Source organism: Agelaius phoeniceus, chromosome 3, assembly GCF_051311805.1.
Source record: "Agelaius phoeniceus isolate bAgePho1 chromosome 3, bAgePho1.hap1, whole genome shotgun sequence".
Lineage (NCBI taxonomy): Eukaryota > Metazoa > Chordata > Aves > Passeriformes > Icteridae > Agelaius > Agelaius phoeniceus.
Window position 1 is genome coordinate 42,543,437 of NC_135267.1, and position 15,228 is coordinate 42,558,664.

At 40.8% G+C, this 15,228-nt stretch overlaps 1 protein-coding gene across 1 annotated transcript; it reads left to right on the forward strand.

Moving 5' to 3' along the window:
- Window positions 1–466: 466 nt before the first annotated feature.
- On the forward strand, window positions 467–10,654 carry TDRD15 (tudor domain containing 15). Its single transcript, XM_054630673.2, has 3 exons — window positions 467–668; window positions 1,828–1,897; window positions 3,450–10,654. The coding sequence occupies exon 3, from the start codon at window positions 3,455–3,457 to the stop codon at window positions 9,329–9,331; it is 5,877 nt and encodes a 1,958-aa protein (XP_054486648.2). The 5' UTR covers window positions 467–668; window positions 1,828–1,897; window positions 3,450–3,454; the 3' UTR covers window positions 9,332–10,654.
- Window positions 10,655–15,228: the final 4,574 nt, after the last annotated feature.

Consider the following 15,228-nt stretch of genomic DNA (forward strand, 5'->3'; position numbering starts at 1 on the left):
AAAGCGACACTGCCTCCAAGCCCCTAAGAAAAATAAAATCTGATGTACATGCAAAAACAAGTGGGGCAGCACTCTGCCCTCTGTTAAGATGTACTTTTCTCAGCCTAGAGAATTTCTTCTTGCTAATGGGAAAGAATAAGAGCTCTTAAATCCTCTTCGGGCAGCTCCAGTAACTTCTGTGACCCATGGGCACTTTTCTCACGTGATATCCTAAAAATATGACACCTGCAACATACAAACACAAAGGAAAAACAAGGAGAAGCAAGCACAAGAACAAACAAACAAAGCACAACTCGAGAAGAAAAGCGAACCAAGCCGCAGCGCCAGCGGGAAGGTGGAACCGGGACTCGAACCCGCGGTCCCAGAGCTCACCCCGGGCTCTCCCGAACTCCACGACCGAGGCGCGAAAGTGCCGGGCGGTGCGGCTGCGCACGCGCGTTCCCAGGCAGCACGTTCCGGCCGCGCTTCGCGCCGCCATTTTGGGCGTGCGGCGCCGCCGGCTCCGGCTGGGTGCTGCTGCCCGCGGGCGGTGAGGCGGCTGCGGCGGCTGCTGGAGGCTGCTGGAAGCTGCTGGAAGGCGCCGGGCTCCGCTGGGCTCCGCTCCCCCATCGCCTTGGGCGGCCGCAGCCTCTGCCTGTGCCCGCCTGCCCGTGCCCGGCTCCTCTTAGGTGAGTGCCGCGTCAGACAGCGCCGGCCAGAGCGCCTGCTTTGGAGCGCAGGCAGCTCAGCCTGTATCTTGTGTCTTGTATTTGGTTGCATTTAAAAGTCCTTTTGTTATGGCATGAATTGTCTTTAAGTTAGTGGTGCGTGATGGAACTCTGCGTTTTGATGGCTGAAATGTTGCAAGCAAATGCAAATGTGTGACCACTCCTGCTTAGAAAGTAGGTGGTGGGTGCCTGTGTGGTGTTCCTCTGACTGGTTTGGTTTTTTGAGCTTCAGTGAGGGAAATATAGCCAGACTGTGATTTTAGGAGGGTGGATTCAGGTTTTTCAGTTTTGTGATTTTGCTTTTTGTAATCTTAAGATTGTAGTTCAGCTAAGTATGAGGAACTTTTCCACGGTGTGTTTATCAGGCAGGAGGAGGATTTAGAGAATTGCAGAATGGTTTGTGTTGGAAGGAGCTTCAAAGTTCATCCACTTTCAACCCCCCTGCCATGGGCAGGGACACTCTCTATTGGAGCAGGTTCCTCAGAGTGCCGTCCAACCTGGGCTTGAACACTTCCAGGGATGGGGCAGGCACAGCTTCCCTGCACAACTTGTTCCAGTGCTTCACCACCTTCATGATAAAGTATTTCTTTGCAATATCTCTTCTAAATCTATTCCCTTTCAGTTAAAAGACATTCCCCCCTTTTCTATTATCCCATGCCCTTGTAAAAGGTCACTTTCCATCCCCTTTAGGTATTGTAGGGTACTATAAGCTTTCTGTGGAACTGTCCCTTTTTCAGGGTGAACAGCCCAACTCCTTTAGCCTGTCTCCATAGGAGAGGTGCTCCAGCCCTCTCATCATTTTTGTGGCCCCTTCTGAGCTCGCTCCAACAGGTCCATGTTCTTCCTGTGCTGGGGACCCCAGAGCTGGATGCAGCCCTGCAGCTGGGGTCTCGTAGGGCAGGGCAGAGGGACAGAATCGCCTCCCTGGGCCTGCAGTCCAGGTTGTGTTTGATTTCCTGGACTGTGAGTGGGCAGTGCTGGCTCATGTTGAGCTTCTTATCGACAAACACCCCAAAGACTGAGCACCCCTTTATCCTCAGGGGTATTCTCAGTAGAAGTAGTACAAGAATTTATTTGATGTGTATTTTTCTAATGATTTTTCTACCGTTCTTCCTCATAGAGAGATACGTATTTGTCAACTACTGGGCTGTGTTTTCTTTAGAAGATGTGTTACTAATGAAGGTGGAAAGGTGAGTAAACAGCAAAAGGCCATTTTGTCAACTGTAGAAATGTGACTGTGTCAGTGTGATGCTGTTACTTAGACTGTGATAACAGACAAGCATTAATGCACAAATTGTCTTGTTTTGTTATGTGGTAGTGCAAAGAGAGCATAGTTTCAGTGAAGGGGGGAAAAAAAGGGAGCAGAGTTTCAGTCAGGCCCCTTCTAAAGTTTAAGTCCCTGTAGTGATCAAATGTTTCTTCCAGGCAGACAGGACCAATTCCTTAAGACTGTTGGCTTGCATGAAAAGCACCCAGATTTTCACTTTCTGTTACAGGGGAAGGTGGATAAAAGGAGTCTTGTTGAAGCAGGAATTTGTCAGATCTGGGTTTAATACTGCTTTTACTGGGAGGAGGCTTTTTTTTTTTTGGTGTCCAGTGGTTTTGATTTTTTGGGTTTGTTTTTTTTGGTTGGTTTTAGAAGTTATGCATCCTTCATCCTTCTGCCCTACTGCTTTACAGTAGGGATGTTAATTTATTTATTAGAGGGAGTTTTTTGTGTGTTTTTTTTGTGGGAGGGGTTTAATTTTTTTTGTGAACTAGAATGATAGGGATCAGTATTTTTTCTGAAGACAGGTTATGTGTTCACTAGCTGCTTCATGTTTGGTTGTGATGAAAACTATCATGACAGTTTTACTAAAGATTTTTTGCAGGCTAAGGGGATCGCCCTAAATCCCTGTAGTTGAAACTGAAAGTTTAAGTTCCAGCTTTACATAAAAATTCATAAATGAAGGTTTTCTTTGTCCAGACTATCCTTGAGCATTTATCCACTGTGTTTGCATTTGATGTTGTCTACCTCAAATTACTTTGTTAGAACAGCAGTTCATTTAATGGAATTTTGCTTGATTAAATTATCATCATACACAGCCTTTTTAAACATTGTGAAGTCACAGATTCACTAAATCATTGACCTATGAATTAAACTGGAAGTTGTGCTTCAAGACTGGATTACAGATCAGAAAAGTGTCTGATTGTTTTGAAGATACTTAAACTGTCACACTCGGAGTGTTGAGACCATACAAAACACAGCTGGCACAGTTGTTACTTGATGAGCAGTGTAGAAATGTTGCACATAGATGATAATCTCAGTATGTCCTTGCAATTATGCGAACCTTAAATGTGCTATTGGTACAGACAGACAGAGTAAACAGTAGAGCATGGAGTTATAAATTGTCAGTGATTTAGGCAGAAAATGCAGGGTAAGTAGGGGATGGCTCCTTGGTCTTTTACATATTAAAAACAACATTTTGCTTGAAAATTAATCTCAGGTGATAAAAAAATCTGTTGCCACGGGAGCGAATCCAGAGGTAGTTTTTTTCATGTTACCTGAGCATGTCTTTTATAAGAGAATTGCATGGAGTGTATCCCAGTTGCCTAAAACATGACATTCTTAAATGTTTAGTATATGTTTTAGCCAGAATTTTAATATGCTGTTAAACCATTTTGAAAACAAATGTCATGTAAGGAATTGGAAAGAAAAAATACAGAAAATTATCAAGATGATCATTCTCTTTTTCTTTGCAGACAGGATGGAATCTCTGACTCCTTCACCAGACTCAGTAGATAAGAAATTGAAGATAACTCATGTAGAATGCCATCCTGAGTGCTTGGTTATAGTGTTCCAGGCTCAGTACAACATAGGATGTGAGCTTGACTATTTCATACTACAAAATGAAATACAGCGTGTGTTCAAAGTAAAAGATGATGTCTGTGTTGGTGGATCTTGCTTGGTGGAAGACACAGAAGGAGAATGGCATAGAGGAAGAGTTCTGAGAAAAAAAGGGAATATCTGTGAGACTTTTCTTATAGACACTGGACATGTGTTGGCTGTTGAGGAAACACATCTTGCTGCTGCTAGTGATAAATTGTTTCAGCTGCCTCCAAAGGTGGTTTTGGGTGTTTTTGCAAGCATACTTCCTCTGGGAGAAAGATGGGGTCCAAAAGCTGTTAACTATTTTTCATCTCTGGTAGGATTACAGATCACTGGTCATGTGAAGGCTGTTACACCATATCAGCTGTTTATTCTAGAAGTGCCTAAGATTATTACTGATGTTCTTGAACTGCAGCTAGGTAAATTTATTGATGGAGATTCATTTTGTCTTGTTGTAGAAACTTTAAGAGCATTGCCCCAAGGAATGCTTTGTAAGAGAATGCCACAACTGTTGACACAGAAGTATCCCTTCAGGGAGTTACTTACCTTAAATAATTCTGAGAAACCAACAGATTTTTGGCATGTTCCAGATCAACTCTTTCCATGTCTACCTGTTGGCAGTAAAGAAAATGTAAAAATAACTGGTGCAGTAAGCCCAAATAAATTTTACTGTCAGATACAGAAATGGCAGAAAGAGCTGGAATGTTTGACAGGAGCTATGCATTTGTACTATGAAGCTCTTGTTGGAGAAAATACCACCTCTTGTGATAGTTTCGGGCTGCTCTGTGCTGCCAAGAGGCAAAACGGACAGTGGCATAGAGGAGTGATAAAACAACTTCTCTCTGACCATGTGGAGGTCTGGTTTATGGATTTTGGCATTATTGAAGCTGTGCCACCTAGTTGTATTCGAAAACTGAAAGCTGAGTTCATGACATTACCAATGATTTCATTTCCATGTACACTGTCTTGTTTTGGTAGTGAGGATGAAACAGTAGTAAAATTTCAGCTCAAGGAACTTACACAAGCCTTAATAGGACAAACTTCTGTGTGTGTCCAAGTTGATTTGTACAATAACACTGAACGCTTGTATTATATAACGCTGCAGAAACAAAATCTTGGAACAAATGCTGAGCATCCAGAAGACCAGAATGAGACAGCTGCACTGTGTGTCTCGCTTTTGGAAACAAAACCCAGAAGTGTCACACTAAACCACAAACCAAGTCCTGAGAGAAATTCGTCTAAGAATTACTCTGGAAACAAAGATAAAAAAGCCTGCTTACCTGAACGGGACATTTCTTTCTCCAGCCACTGCAAGAGAGTAGAGATGCAAATGAACTCTTTTTATGGAGCTTTTGTCGTATACGTCGTAAATCCATCTGACTTTTGGATTCAAACTTGTAGATACCAGAATGAGTTTCACACCTTGATGAAAAACATTGCCTGCACATACAGTCAGTGTAGAGATGATGAGATGGTCCTTAAAAAGCCAGAACCAGGGTTGCTATGCTGTGCCCGGTATAGCAGGGATGGGTGTTATTACCGGGGTGTTGTCACAAAAGTGTTTCGTGTTAGCATTATGGTTTACTTTTTGGATTTTGGAAATACAGATACTATACCTTGTCACTATGTGAAAACATTGCTTCCCGAGTTTTCTGATTTACCAGCTTTAGCTGTGTGTTGTTCCCTTGCTTGCACATTTCCTGTTGATGGTGTGTGGGTCAAAAAAGAAACTGATTTCTTTAAAAATGTGGTGTTGAACAAACCACTGCTGCTTCATGTTGTTGGAAAGCAAAACAACAAGTACGTTGTTAATGTGCAGTGTCATACTGGTTTCCTGCAAGGAAACGTTGCCACGTGCATGGTTCAAGCTGGTTATGCTGAATATCGCCTGAAGCCACCAGAGCCTGTTGTAAAGGCAGCAAAAAAGCGGCACAGCGGGAATCACCTCAAATGTAAAAAAGAAAAAATCAATGCAGAGAGCACCAGTAATATTTGCAAAAATAAGGTATCTGGAAATGGAGACATGGTTCAGAAGGAAAAGTCATTAAATGTGCCACCAGTGCCTAGAGAATCTGTTGTGCCATCCTGTTCAGGAGAAGGTGCTGTCTCTAAAATGCATAGGTTGGTATGTGAGGAAAAATTAGTTTATAAGGAGCTTGTGTTTAAACCAGGAACTGTTCATGAAGTGGTGTGTTCTTGCATCTTTTCCCCAGCAGATTTTTCATGTCAACTGCAAAGCAAACTGCCAGAGCTAAATAACTTAATGGGAAAAATTCAGACATATTATAAAAATCATACCACTCCCTACAAAACTGGACAGGCTGCCTGTGTTGTTAAGTATCCCAAAGATGGGAAGTGGTACAGAGCAACTGTTGTGCAGGAGGTTTCCACAGATGAAGTTGATGTGGTTTTTGTAGACTATGGTTATCAGGAAAGAGTTTCACTTAAAGATGTACAGGGTGTTCTTCCAGATTTCCTAACTCTTGAGAGTCAAGCATTTCGATGTGGACTTAAAAATGTAGTCTTACAAACTGACTCAATCAATTGGTCTGAAGAAGTGCATCGACAATTTGAAGACTTCATTTCTTCTTCTAGAGGACCACTGACTTGCACCATTTATGCTCTTGTTCTTCTGAGCCCCAGCTGTTTATGCAATGTAGTTGACTTACAGACTCCACTTAATAGTGTAGAAGAACTCCTCAGAGAACATGGTCTCACCCAGCCTGAATGTGTTGGACTGAGAAACCTTTCATGTTTGGGTTCTTTGTACAGTTTTTGCTATTCTTCTTTTAATATAAAAGTTGGAAGTGAGGAGGAGGTTTATATAACTCACATAAATAGTCCTTCAGAATTCTATTGTCAGCTTAACCGTAACTCTGAAACTCTTGAGGCATTGATGAAGAAGGTTAGTGACGTAAGTCAAATGTCAAGTAATGTAAATTATCATGGCAATGCACGACTGTGTATAGCCAAATATGTGGAAGATGGTCTCTTTTACAGAGCTTTGGCTTTTCCTGTGGAATCAACGTCCTTTCTGTTGGTTGACTATGTGGATTTTGGAAATAGGAGTATGGTGGAGAGAGACCAGTTGATGCCTATTCCAGATTCTGCCACTGACCTACTATTCACACCCATGCAAGCTATTAAATTCTGTCTGTCAGATCTTAGGGGGGCAAAATTTCCAGCAAGAATTACTACGTGGTTTGTGAAAACATTCCTTGGTAAACTGCTGAAGGCTGTAATTTTATCCAGAGAACCAGATGGAAAGGCTGTTGTGGAGTTGTATGATGGACAGCTCAAAGTAAGTCAGAAAATTAAAGAAAAGGTATTGGCAGAGTTGGCACAGCAAAGCCATACGGAACAATTTAGAAGTAATGAAGGAGGGATATGTCACATGGAAGATGACAAAGAAACTAATAAAGTTAGTGTTAAAGATCCTGAAATACTTAAATTGAAAACTGAAGTGAAATGCCAAGCCTATGATGAGTATTTCCAGGCAGATACTGGTGAGAATTTTGGAGATGAAGAGCAGACTGCGTGTAGCACACCAAATTTGTGTAGTGGATTCTCAAAACAGCAGACTTTACACAACAGCAAAGAGCAAAGTTTTAGAAATACTTTCAGTGCTCTTCTGGAGAAAGGAGAGGAACCTTGGATTGGACAACCTGCTTCTCACTCCCTCTCTTATTCTGCTTTACATTTAAAGGAAATAACTGTAAATGCTCTCTCTGAATATCGGAATGAAAGACCAAATTGTACAGGTCAACAGGAAGGGAGTCATAAAAATACACCTACATTAAGCAGCCTTCCTCAACGTGATATCCAGGTGAATACTGAAGTAGCAGGTTATATTTCTCATATGAATAGTCCATCAAGTTTCTATGTTCACTTTGCAGAGGATGAAAACTTAATAATAAAATTAGCAGATGATTTGAATGAAAGCTTGGAGAATAGAGGTTGGGAAAATTACTTAAATGAGCTCATGGTAGGGGATCTCATTGTTGCAGAGCACGACGCTGATTGTTTTTACTATAGAGCAGTTATAAAAACTCTGAAATCGGGAAACTCCTATGAGGTAGAATTTATTGACTATGGTAATACTGCAGTTGTAAGTTCGTCAAAAATCTGCAGGATTCCAGAAAAGTTCTTAACTCTGCCAAGGTTTAGTGTTCATTGTTTCCTTAGCAGTGTAAAAAGTGCTCCTGGGGAAAGCTGGACTAAAGAAAGCGCTGCATGTTTTGCAAGAACAGTAAGTGACAAGCCGGTAGCTTGCAAGTTCTTACAGCAGCATGGAGAAAAATGGGAAATAGATGTAATATGTGATGGAAAGTCTTTGTCTAACAGCCTTTTGCATAAAATAGACAACATAAGGTGGAATAGCACATGGGTATTGTCTTTGGAAAATAAGCCTAAACAAGATGGTAATCCTCGAAAGTCTAAGAACAGTTTAGGTGGCCAAAAAAAAACCAAGGCTTCTGAGATGAAAAATATTTCTGTAAAATCCTTAAGTCTCCTTCATCAGGTTTTAAATTCTGGACAAGTAGAAGCAGCAGAAGTAGTTAATATTTCAAAGAGTGGAGAATTTTATGTACAGTTACTTAAAAATCTGCAAATACTACATGAGTTAAATGTAATGCTTGACAAAGAAGCACAAAGAAGTGATTTGATTAGAGTGGATGACATTGAACAGGGTCTGGAATGCATTACACAATCTGAAAGGAACTTAAAATGGAATCGATCAAAAGTGATAAAGAAATTTGTCAGGGAAAAGTTAATGCTAGTTTTTTTCATGGATTATGGCACGTGTGAGATGGTGTCCTTAAATAATGCAAAGATGCTCAGTGATGAGATTAAGAGGATTCCTAGACAAGCTATTTATTGTAGGTGGATTTGTTTTAAAAACCTGAAGAAAATTCACTTAGACCATGTAGTAAATGCACTTCTAGATTGTGAAATAAGGATCTTGTTTTTGAGATACTTGAAATCATCTGATATCTGGGAGGTAGATATTTTAGTAGGACAAGTTACGCTTCAGGAGTATTTGAACCAGCTCTTAAGTCATTGTTGGACAATTGTTGGACCAGAAAAATGGACCAATACAAACTCTAAGGAGTTTGATACATCACTCAAGATAAATTCAGTCATGTGGATGCTGCTGCGTAGTGGCAGAACATATCCTGGGTGTGCAACTGCCGTTACTGATCCTTCAAACTTCAGCATCCAGTTTGAAATCTTCTTTGATTGCATGCAAAACTTGTCCTTGCTGCTCTCTGACCTTCCTGACAACTTGCCAGCTCTGCCAGAAGAACTTGTGATACCTGGTGCTAGCTGCTTGATCGAGTTTGGGCAGGAAGCAGAGTGGTACAGGGCAGAAATTATCGAAGTAACAGATCAGTCTGTTGTTCTTACGTTTATTGATTATGGCTTTCTGAAGACCATACCTTATTCTGAGATCCATAAACTTAAAGTTGTTCCAGAAAGTCTGTTATACTTGCCACGCTTGGCACACTCTTGCTCTTTGCATGATACAGTTCCTGGGAAGGGGGAACATTGGAGTGAGGAAGCTATACTTCTGTTTCAGCAGCTTCTTCATAAACCAGGTCTGATATTTCATTTTATCCACTATGGCTCTGAAATGAAGTTAGAGGTGGATGTTTTGTGGGAAGATAGCAATCTGTCTGATGCCTTAATTGCTGCAGGCCACGCAGTCTGCTCTCACAGTAGGTGCTGTCCCATTGCAGTTGACAGACTCTAATCAGAAAAAAGAATTGCAAGTGAAGTGGCCAGATTCTAGTTACTATGCTTCCCTTTGTGAACTAGTATAATTATGATAACAGTTCTGATTTTGCTGACAGAAATCGGGCAAAGAAGAGAAACCAAAAAGCCTTTTGAAGCACAGCATTAGCTATAAAAGGTTTCAAAGAAGAGAGTGTGGTAAAGTGGCTGCTGGAATACCATTAACAAAGGATCTGAGTTTACAACACTGAAAGGAAGGAAAACCTACAAAAGATGGACAGTACTGTGAGGATGGGATTTTTCAGCATTATGATGACAAGAGAAGTAAAGTTATCATAACACGAAGTAAATCTGCTACCAGAAGCACTGGTTGAGGCTTGTGATTCTGATGTTCTGCAGTCTGGAAGGACAGTGTGTGAAGCTACTGTCAAAGAATGAATTGAATGATCAGTAGGTTGCAGTTAGAAAAGCACTACTTCAAAGCAAAATAACCCAAACAGCCTTTTTGTTGGAATGCTCTCAAAGTTTTTGTATGTATAGATATAATCTTTATTTGCAGTAACATCTGGTTTAGAGGGTGATGTTTCCATGTTTTGGATGTTCAGAAAACAAAGATGCCACACATTTTCTTTGGTTCTGATTCCGGAGTTGCCATGTGAGAAAAGTTTCAATGTTCACAATGATTAAGCCAAAAACAGGGATCCCCATTTATGGGAGAGACATGCATTAGGTTGTTTTCAATTAGTTCTTGGTGTAGAGATGCTATTGCCCCTTCTGAATGTTCTCTTAGTATCTGAGTTGCATCATTTTGGGATTTTTTACTCTGCCAAGCATGTGTTCCACTGATACTTCTCCTTCATCCTCCTCCCCATCAGAATGAAGAGAGGGGCTTTTCTCTGAGTGCTTAGTCAATACACTGTAAAGTCAAAATATTGTTTATATCTTAAAGGGGAACATTCAGAACCTTATATTTTTTTTTCCTTTGTGGGAGGAAGAAATTTTAAAACTGAAAAGTGATGGTAGTACTGTGTATCTTAGCGGGGTAGTTTTTTTCAGTATCTAGTCTTAAATGGTAAGAATTGGTCTGTTTTTCTGATATATTTGTCTGTTTTTCTGATATATTTGTTTATTTATTTTACTTTTTGTTTTTACCTCCTTCCTCTGTTGTTTGGACAAAGTATAAAGTGTCCTGAAGCAGTGAGGGGTTTCCTTTGTGTGCTCTGTGATAGTTTGAATTTCAGTGAGAAAATGAATACAGCCCTAATGGTAGACAGCATATCTTATGCATCTCTAGAAGTAAACAAGATTTAACAACACACATGCCCTTTGCCCCCCAGTCCCCCCCTCCATATCACGATGAATTTAATTCATGTGAAAACCTGAAAGCTTTATCTGGAAAACAGATTTTTTTTTTTTTTTTTTTTTTCAGTAAGAGAGACTTGTCTGGGAAAGTCAAATAAGAGGTGAGCCAATGCCAGCTGATCTTTACAAGGTTCACTCTGCTGGTGAACTATTCTTGACGCTTAGATTATTTTCATAGTACAAGTGAAAAGTGCCCATTACTAACAAATCAGAAAATGTGTAAGATAAAATTGCTCAAGGAAATACCACTTAAAATATCAGTAATGTTATGTTAATATAGTGATTAAAAAAAAGGGGTGGGGGTTGTAACCATTTTTGATTGTTTTCTTTATGTTGCATTGTTTCTTTATATTTCAGAATTTCAAGGTTTTCCTGCTAAAATTGTAAGCTTACCTGGCACATTCTTTGTCAATAGTTAGACATACTGCTGGCTGTTAGTATAAAACACAAAAGTTGTATTGTGCAACATTACTCATGTTGAGTGATGACTTTACACTTGCTGTGCTGGTTCATTGTAGTGCCACCTAGAGGCACTTACACATATTAATTAACACTGATTCTAATTTCTGGCTGTGTTTCAGTTGGAAAAGTAGGATCTTGGGCATCTGTTCTTTTTAAAAATCATTTGGATACCCTAAGTGCAGACATGTTGTGTACAGTAATACACAACTTGCATATTTTAAGTAGGTTAATTTTTTGCTTATGTATATTGTGCTTTAACTTGTATGTAGTTATAGAATATTGCTTCTCTAATGTTCCAAAATGGAGCCTAGAAATGATGTATGAATAAGAAAAGAAATAAACAGCTGTGTGTACTATTTTTATGTTTCGCAATTTGCAAATGTTAGATTTATTTGCAAGAACGTGTGTTTTGTTTTCAACTTGTAATGAGACTAGCTCGTGATAGTAATTCTTTTACTGAAGGTCTGATACTCAAAATGCTTCAAGTAAAAATCAGATAATTGAAAGTATTTCAGGATTATACTGCATCTGTAAATATAAAGAATGTCTTGTTGCCTCTGTTGATGCTGATTTTCAGTAGTGCATTACAAGGATGTGTTATGATTGTTAGATTAAGTTGCTGGGAAGTCTGGCTGTGTATTTTATGCCCAGTCTTTTTTCCTCTGGTGTGTAACTCTGCTGTTAAAACATTTTTCTTGTAAGAAGGAGAATCTATGCTCAGAACCTAGTTGGAAGAAGTTGTCAATTATTTAGGATGTAGAAGTTTAGGTATGTTTTCCTATTTGTTCTTGAATGAGCATAGTGCTGAACAAATGCAGTACTTTCTGTAGTAGTAATTTTTTTGCTGAAATTTAATTAGAAAGTAATGCTTATATTTTTATATTTTTGTATTTATTTATACTGTATCATTGATGACTGTGATTATTTTTAATCCACAAAAGTGATAGAGAACCAGTTTCATTTCTTTGGAATTCAAAACATTCATGTGTATACTGCCTTTTTGTCATCAATAAAATGAATGCTAAAAATAATAAATAAAATGCATATCTCCTCTGTGTAACTTTCCCTGCCTAAGATATTCTGAAGTTTTCTGTGACCTTTGCTGCTAGTGAATGCATTGGAAAATATCTGAAGCTACATAAGTATGTATTGCATGGACTTCTAAGCGGATGTACCTCTTGCTGATTTTGCTGAACATTTTTGGCTGATTTAGGAGTAACTTTGCATTACCTCCAGAGGAAATGTGCTACCAGAACCAACTTGAGCCACCAGAAATTGTGGGCCTGAGAGTTGGAGACAAGATCCTGGAGTATTCATGTAGGGAGAGAGGCAAAGAAGGAAAAGGCGTCACTGGGGGTAGGAGATGGGTGGTTCAGGTGCTTTGAAAGGGGTGAATAGTTATTGAATGTTTGTATGAGTCAAGCACCATAGAAGTGTAAGCTTTCAGGCAGAAATTGATGCTTTAGTGCTAAACTAGTGTGTTAAGATTAGTTTTCAGTAAAATGTTAGGAAATCAAGTGGGAGTGTAGTGTTTGAGGAACAGCTCCTACAAACTAACAAATTATCAGTTTCATAAAGGCAAATTCAGGGGTGGAAAAGAGCCTTTGACAGTGCTTTTAATTGCTTGTAATGTCTGCAGAGGACTGTGTGTGCATGCTTGAGGGTGTTGTGTTAGCTGCAGACCGAGGTCTGGGGACACGTTTCACTCTTGCACAGACAACTGCACTTCCTGCCCTTGCTTCTTTGCTGCCCCTGCGCCTTTGCCCACATTCCTCCCAAATAAACAGCCTGTCCCAAATGTAATGGATGCATCTGGCCATGATGGCTGCATCTGAAGTAGTGGACTTGGGTCCACAGACAACACAATAACTAAGGACTAATCTGAGCCATAGTGCTGGTCAAGGCTGGACTCAAACCAGGTCTGGAAAAAACTAACTGCTGTCATTGCTATTCAGATAAGTTTATGAGTCAGTTATCTCACTCCACATAAGTGGAGAGGAGTGGAAAGCCCAGGGCCTGTTGAGGCTGCGTGCCAGGATTGCCTCTTGAGTAGGGACCTCTCTCCTGGTTACTGCTCAAGGCTGGGAGATTGCTTCCTGCAGCAGCTTCTCAGTAAGTGAATAATAGCATGTTGAACTTTGGAACCTTAGCTATGTGATACAAAGGCTTGATTGTGCATGTGCAAGCCTTTAGACATAAACCATTGACCAAGGCTGAGATTAAGGCTGGATCCAGCTACAGCTAAACTCCCTTCTGAGAGGGAGTTGGAAAGCGGGAGGGTCCCTTTCTGAGGCCCATGACTCAACAGTAGGGTCTCCCTGTCAAGTCTGTCTGACTCTGATCTCTATGCAGTAAATAATCAAGTGTATCTTGTCAGATTTTGTTAAATCACTCTTAAATTGTCAAATGTTTTTTATCTGTAAACATTTTACTTCTGCGTTCTTACAAGTGAAGTGCATCACTCTATCTGCAATAAGGAAGCAATGGAGTAGTTGTCCATGAAGTTTTTACATTATACCAAGTTGTAAGAACCAGCTGATAGACACCTTAAGGACCACAGGCAGCAGTCCAGAGGGAGAGGATGGAGAAGCAGGTCAGTAGAAACACAATGAAATGTAACAGGAACAAATGGCCGTACATTAAAATGAAAGGTTTAGGCTGGAAAGCACGATCTTTTCAGAATGAGGACAGTCATGTGTTGCAGAAGGTTGCCCAGAGAGATAGCACAGTCTCATCCTTCGTATTTCATTTTGTATCTATCACCCAACTGGATAAAGTTCTGAGAAACCTGGTCTGAGCACACAGATGATCCAGTTCAGGGCAGGAAGTTAAGGGAACTCTAGAGGTGTACCTCTCTTCACTTGAATTTCCCTGTTACTGCTGCAGCTACTCTTTGTACCTTAGGAATATCCAAAGCCTTGCTTTGACTACTCAGAAGAGGTCAGGGTACTTCTTCCCTGGCAGATTGTGTTGTTTCCCACTTACAGACAGCTCCTGTGTAGACACTGCAAAGTGTATGTGCTACATGCAGGTACAAGAAGAGGGCAGAAAAGATTTCTTCCTCAGAAAGCCAAGTTGTCTCCAGATCCTTTCTGAGTAGTCCTGGGGAGCAGGGATTCCCAAAAAAAACCTAGCTCTGATAATGTAAAAAGCTTTACTTGGCTGATTTGAGAGTAGGAATAGCAGAGGCTGGGAAATCCGCTCCAATTACAGCTGGGAATAATTTTTAGCATCCAATGTGTGCAGGGCAGCAGGAAACACTTGACTTGAGAGAAGTTTGTGGTATCAGCTTGACTGCTTTCCTGATTGCCCCAGGAGGTGTGTGTATGGTGGCAGTGTCCTTAAAGGCACACATTGATGTGGTGCTGCTCCTGCCTGTGTGTGGGAGGTGGATTGTTCTGATGGATCCCAGGAGCTGCACTGGCACCTGCTGGCCCTGTGGTTGCTCCTGGTGTACCTGCAGAGGTCACCCCAGCCTTAAATGTCCTGTAAGTGAGGATCTCTCTGCTTATGTTCTGAGAAATGGTGAAACCTGGAGCAGAACATCCAGCTCTCCGCTCTTCAGCACAGGAAAGACATAGGCCTGTTGGAGCAGGTCCAGAGGAGGCCATGAAGATGCTCAGAGAGCTGCAACACTTCACCTCACCTGTGGAGACAGGCTGAGAGAGCTGGGGTTCAGCTGGGATAAGGAAAGGCTGAATGGGAACTTTATAGCAGCCTTCCAGTACCTGAAGCATAAAAATGATCAGGCTGGGGAGAAATGTTTTAGCAGGTCCTGTTGCAATAGGGCAAGTTCTAAACTAAAAGAAGGTAGACCTAGAGTCATACAAGGAAAAGGTTTATTGCAAAGGGAGTGGTGAAACACTGGCACAGTTTGCTCAGAGAGGTGGTGGATGCTCCCCCCCTAGAAACATTTAAGAGCAGCTTGGACATGGCTCTGGGCAACCTAATCCAGTTGAGATGTTCCTGCAGGGGGATTGGACTAGATGAGCCTTAAAGGTCTCATGATGATTAGGCAGAGTAGGATAAAAAGGTTGGAGATGCTATTTTAAGGGACACCTGATATAAGAAGCTGTTTGGTGGTGAATTCCT

What these genes read in the sequence shown, in the direction of transcription:
- TDRD15 (XM_054630673.2), top strand. Translation starts at nt 3,455, where the DNA reads ATGGAATCTCTGACTCCTTCACCAGACTCAGTAGATAAGAAATTGAAG.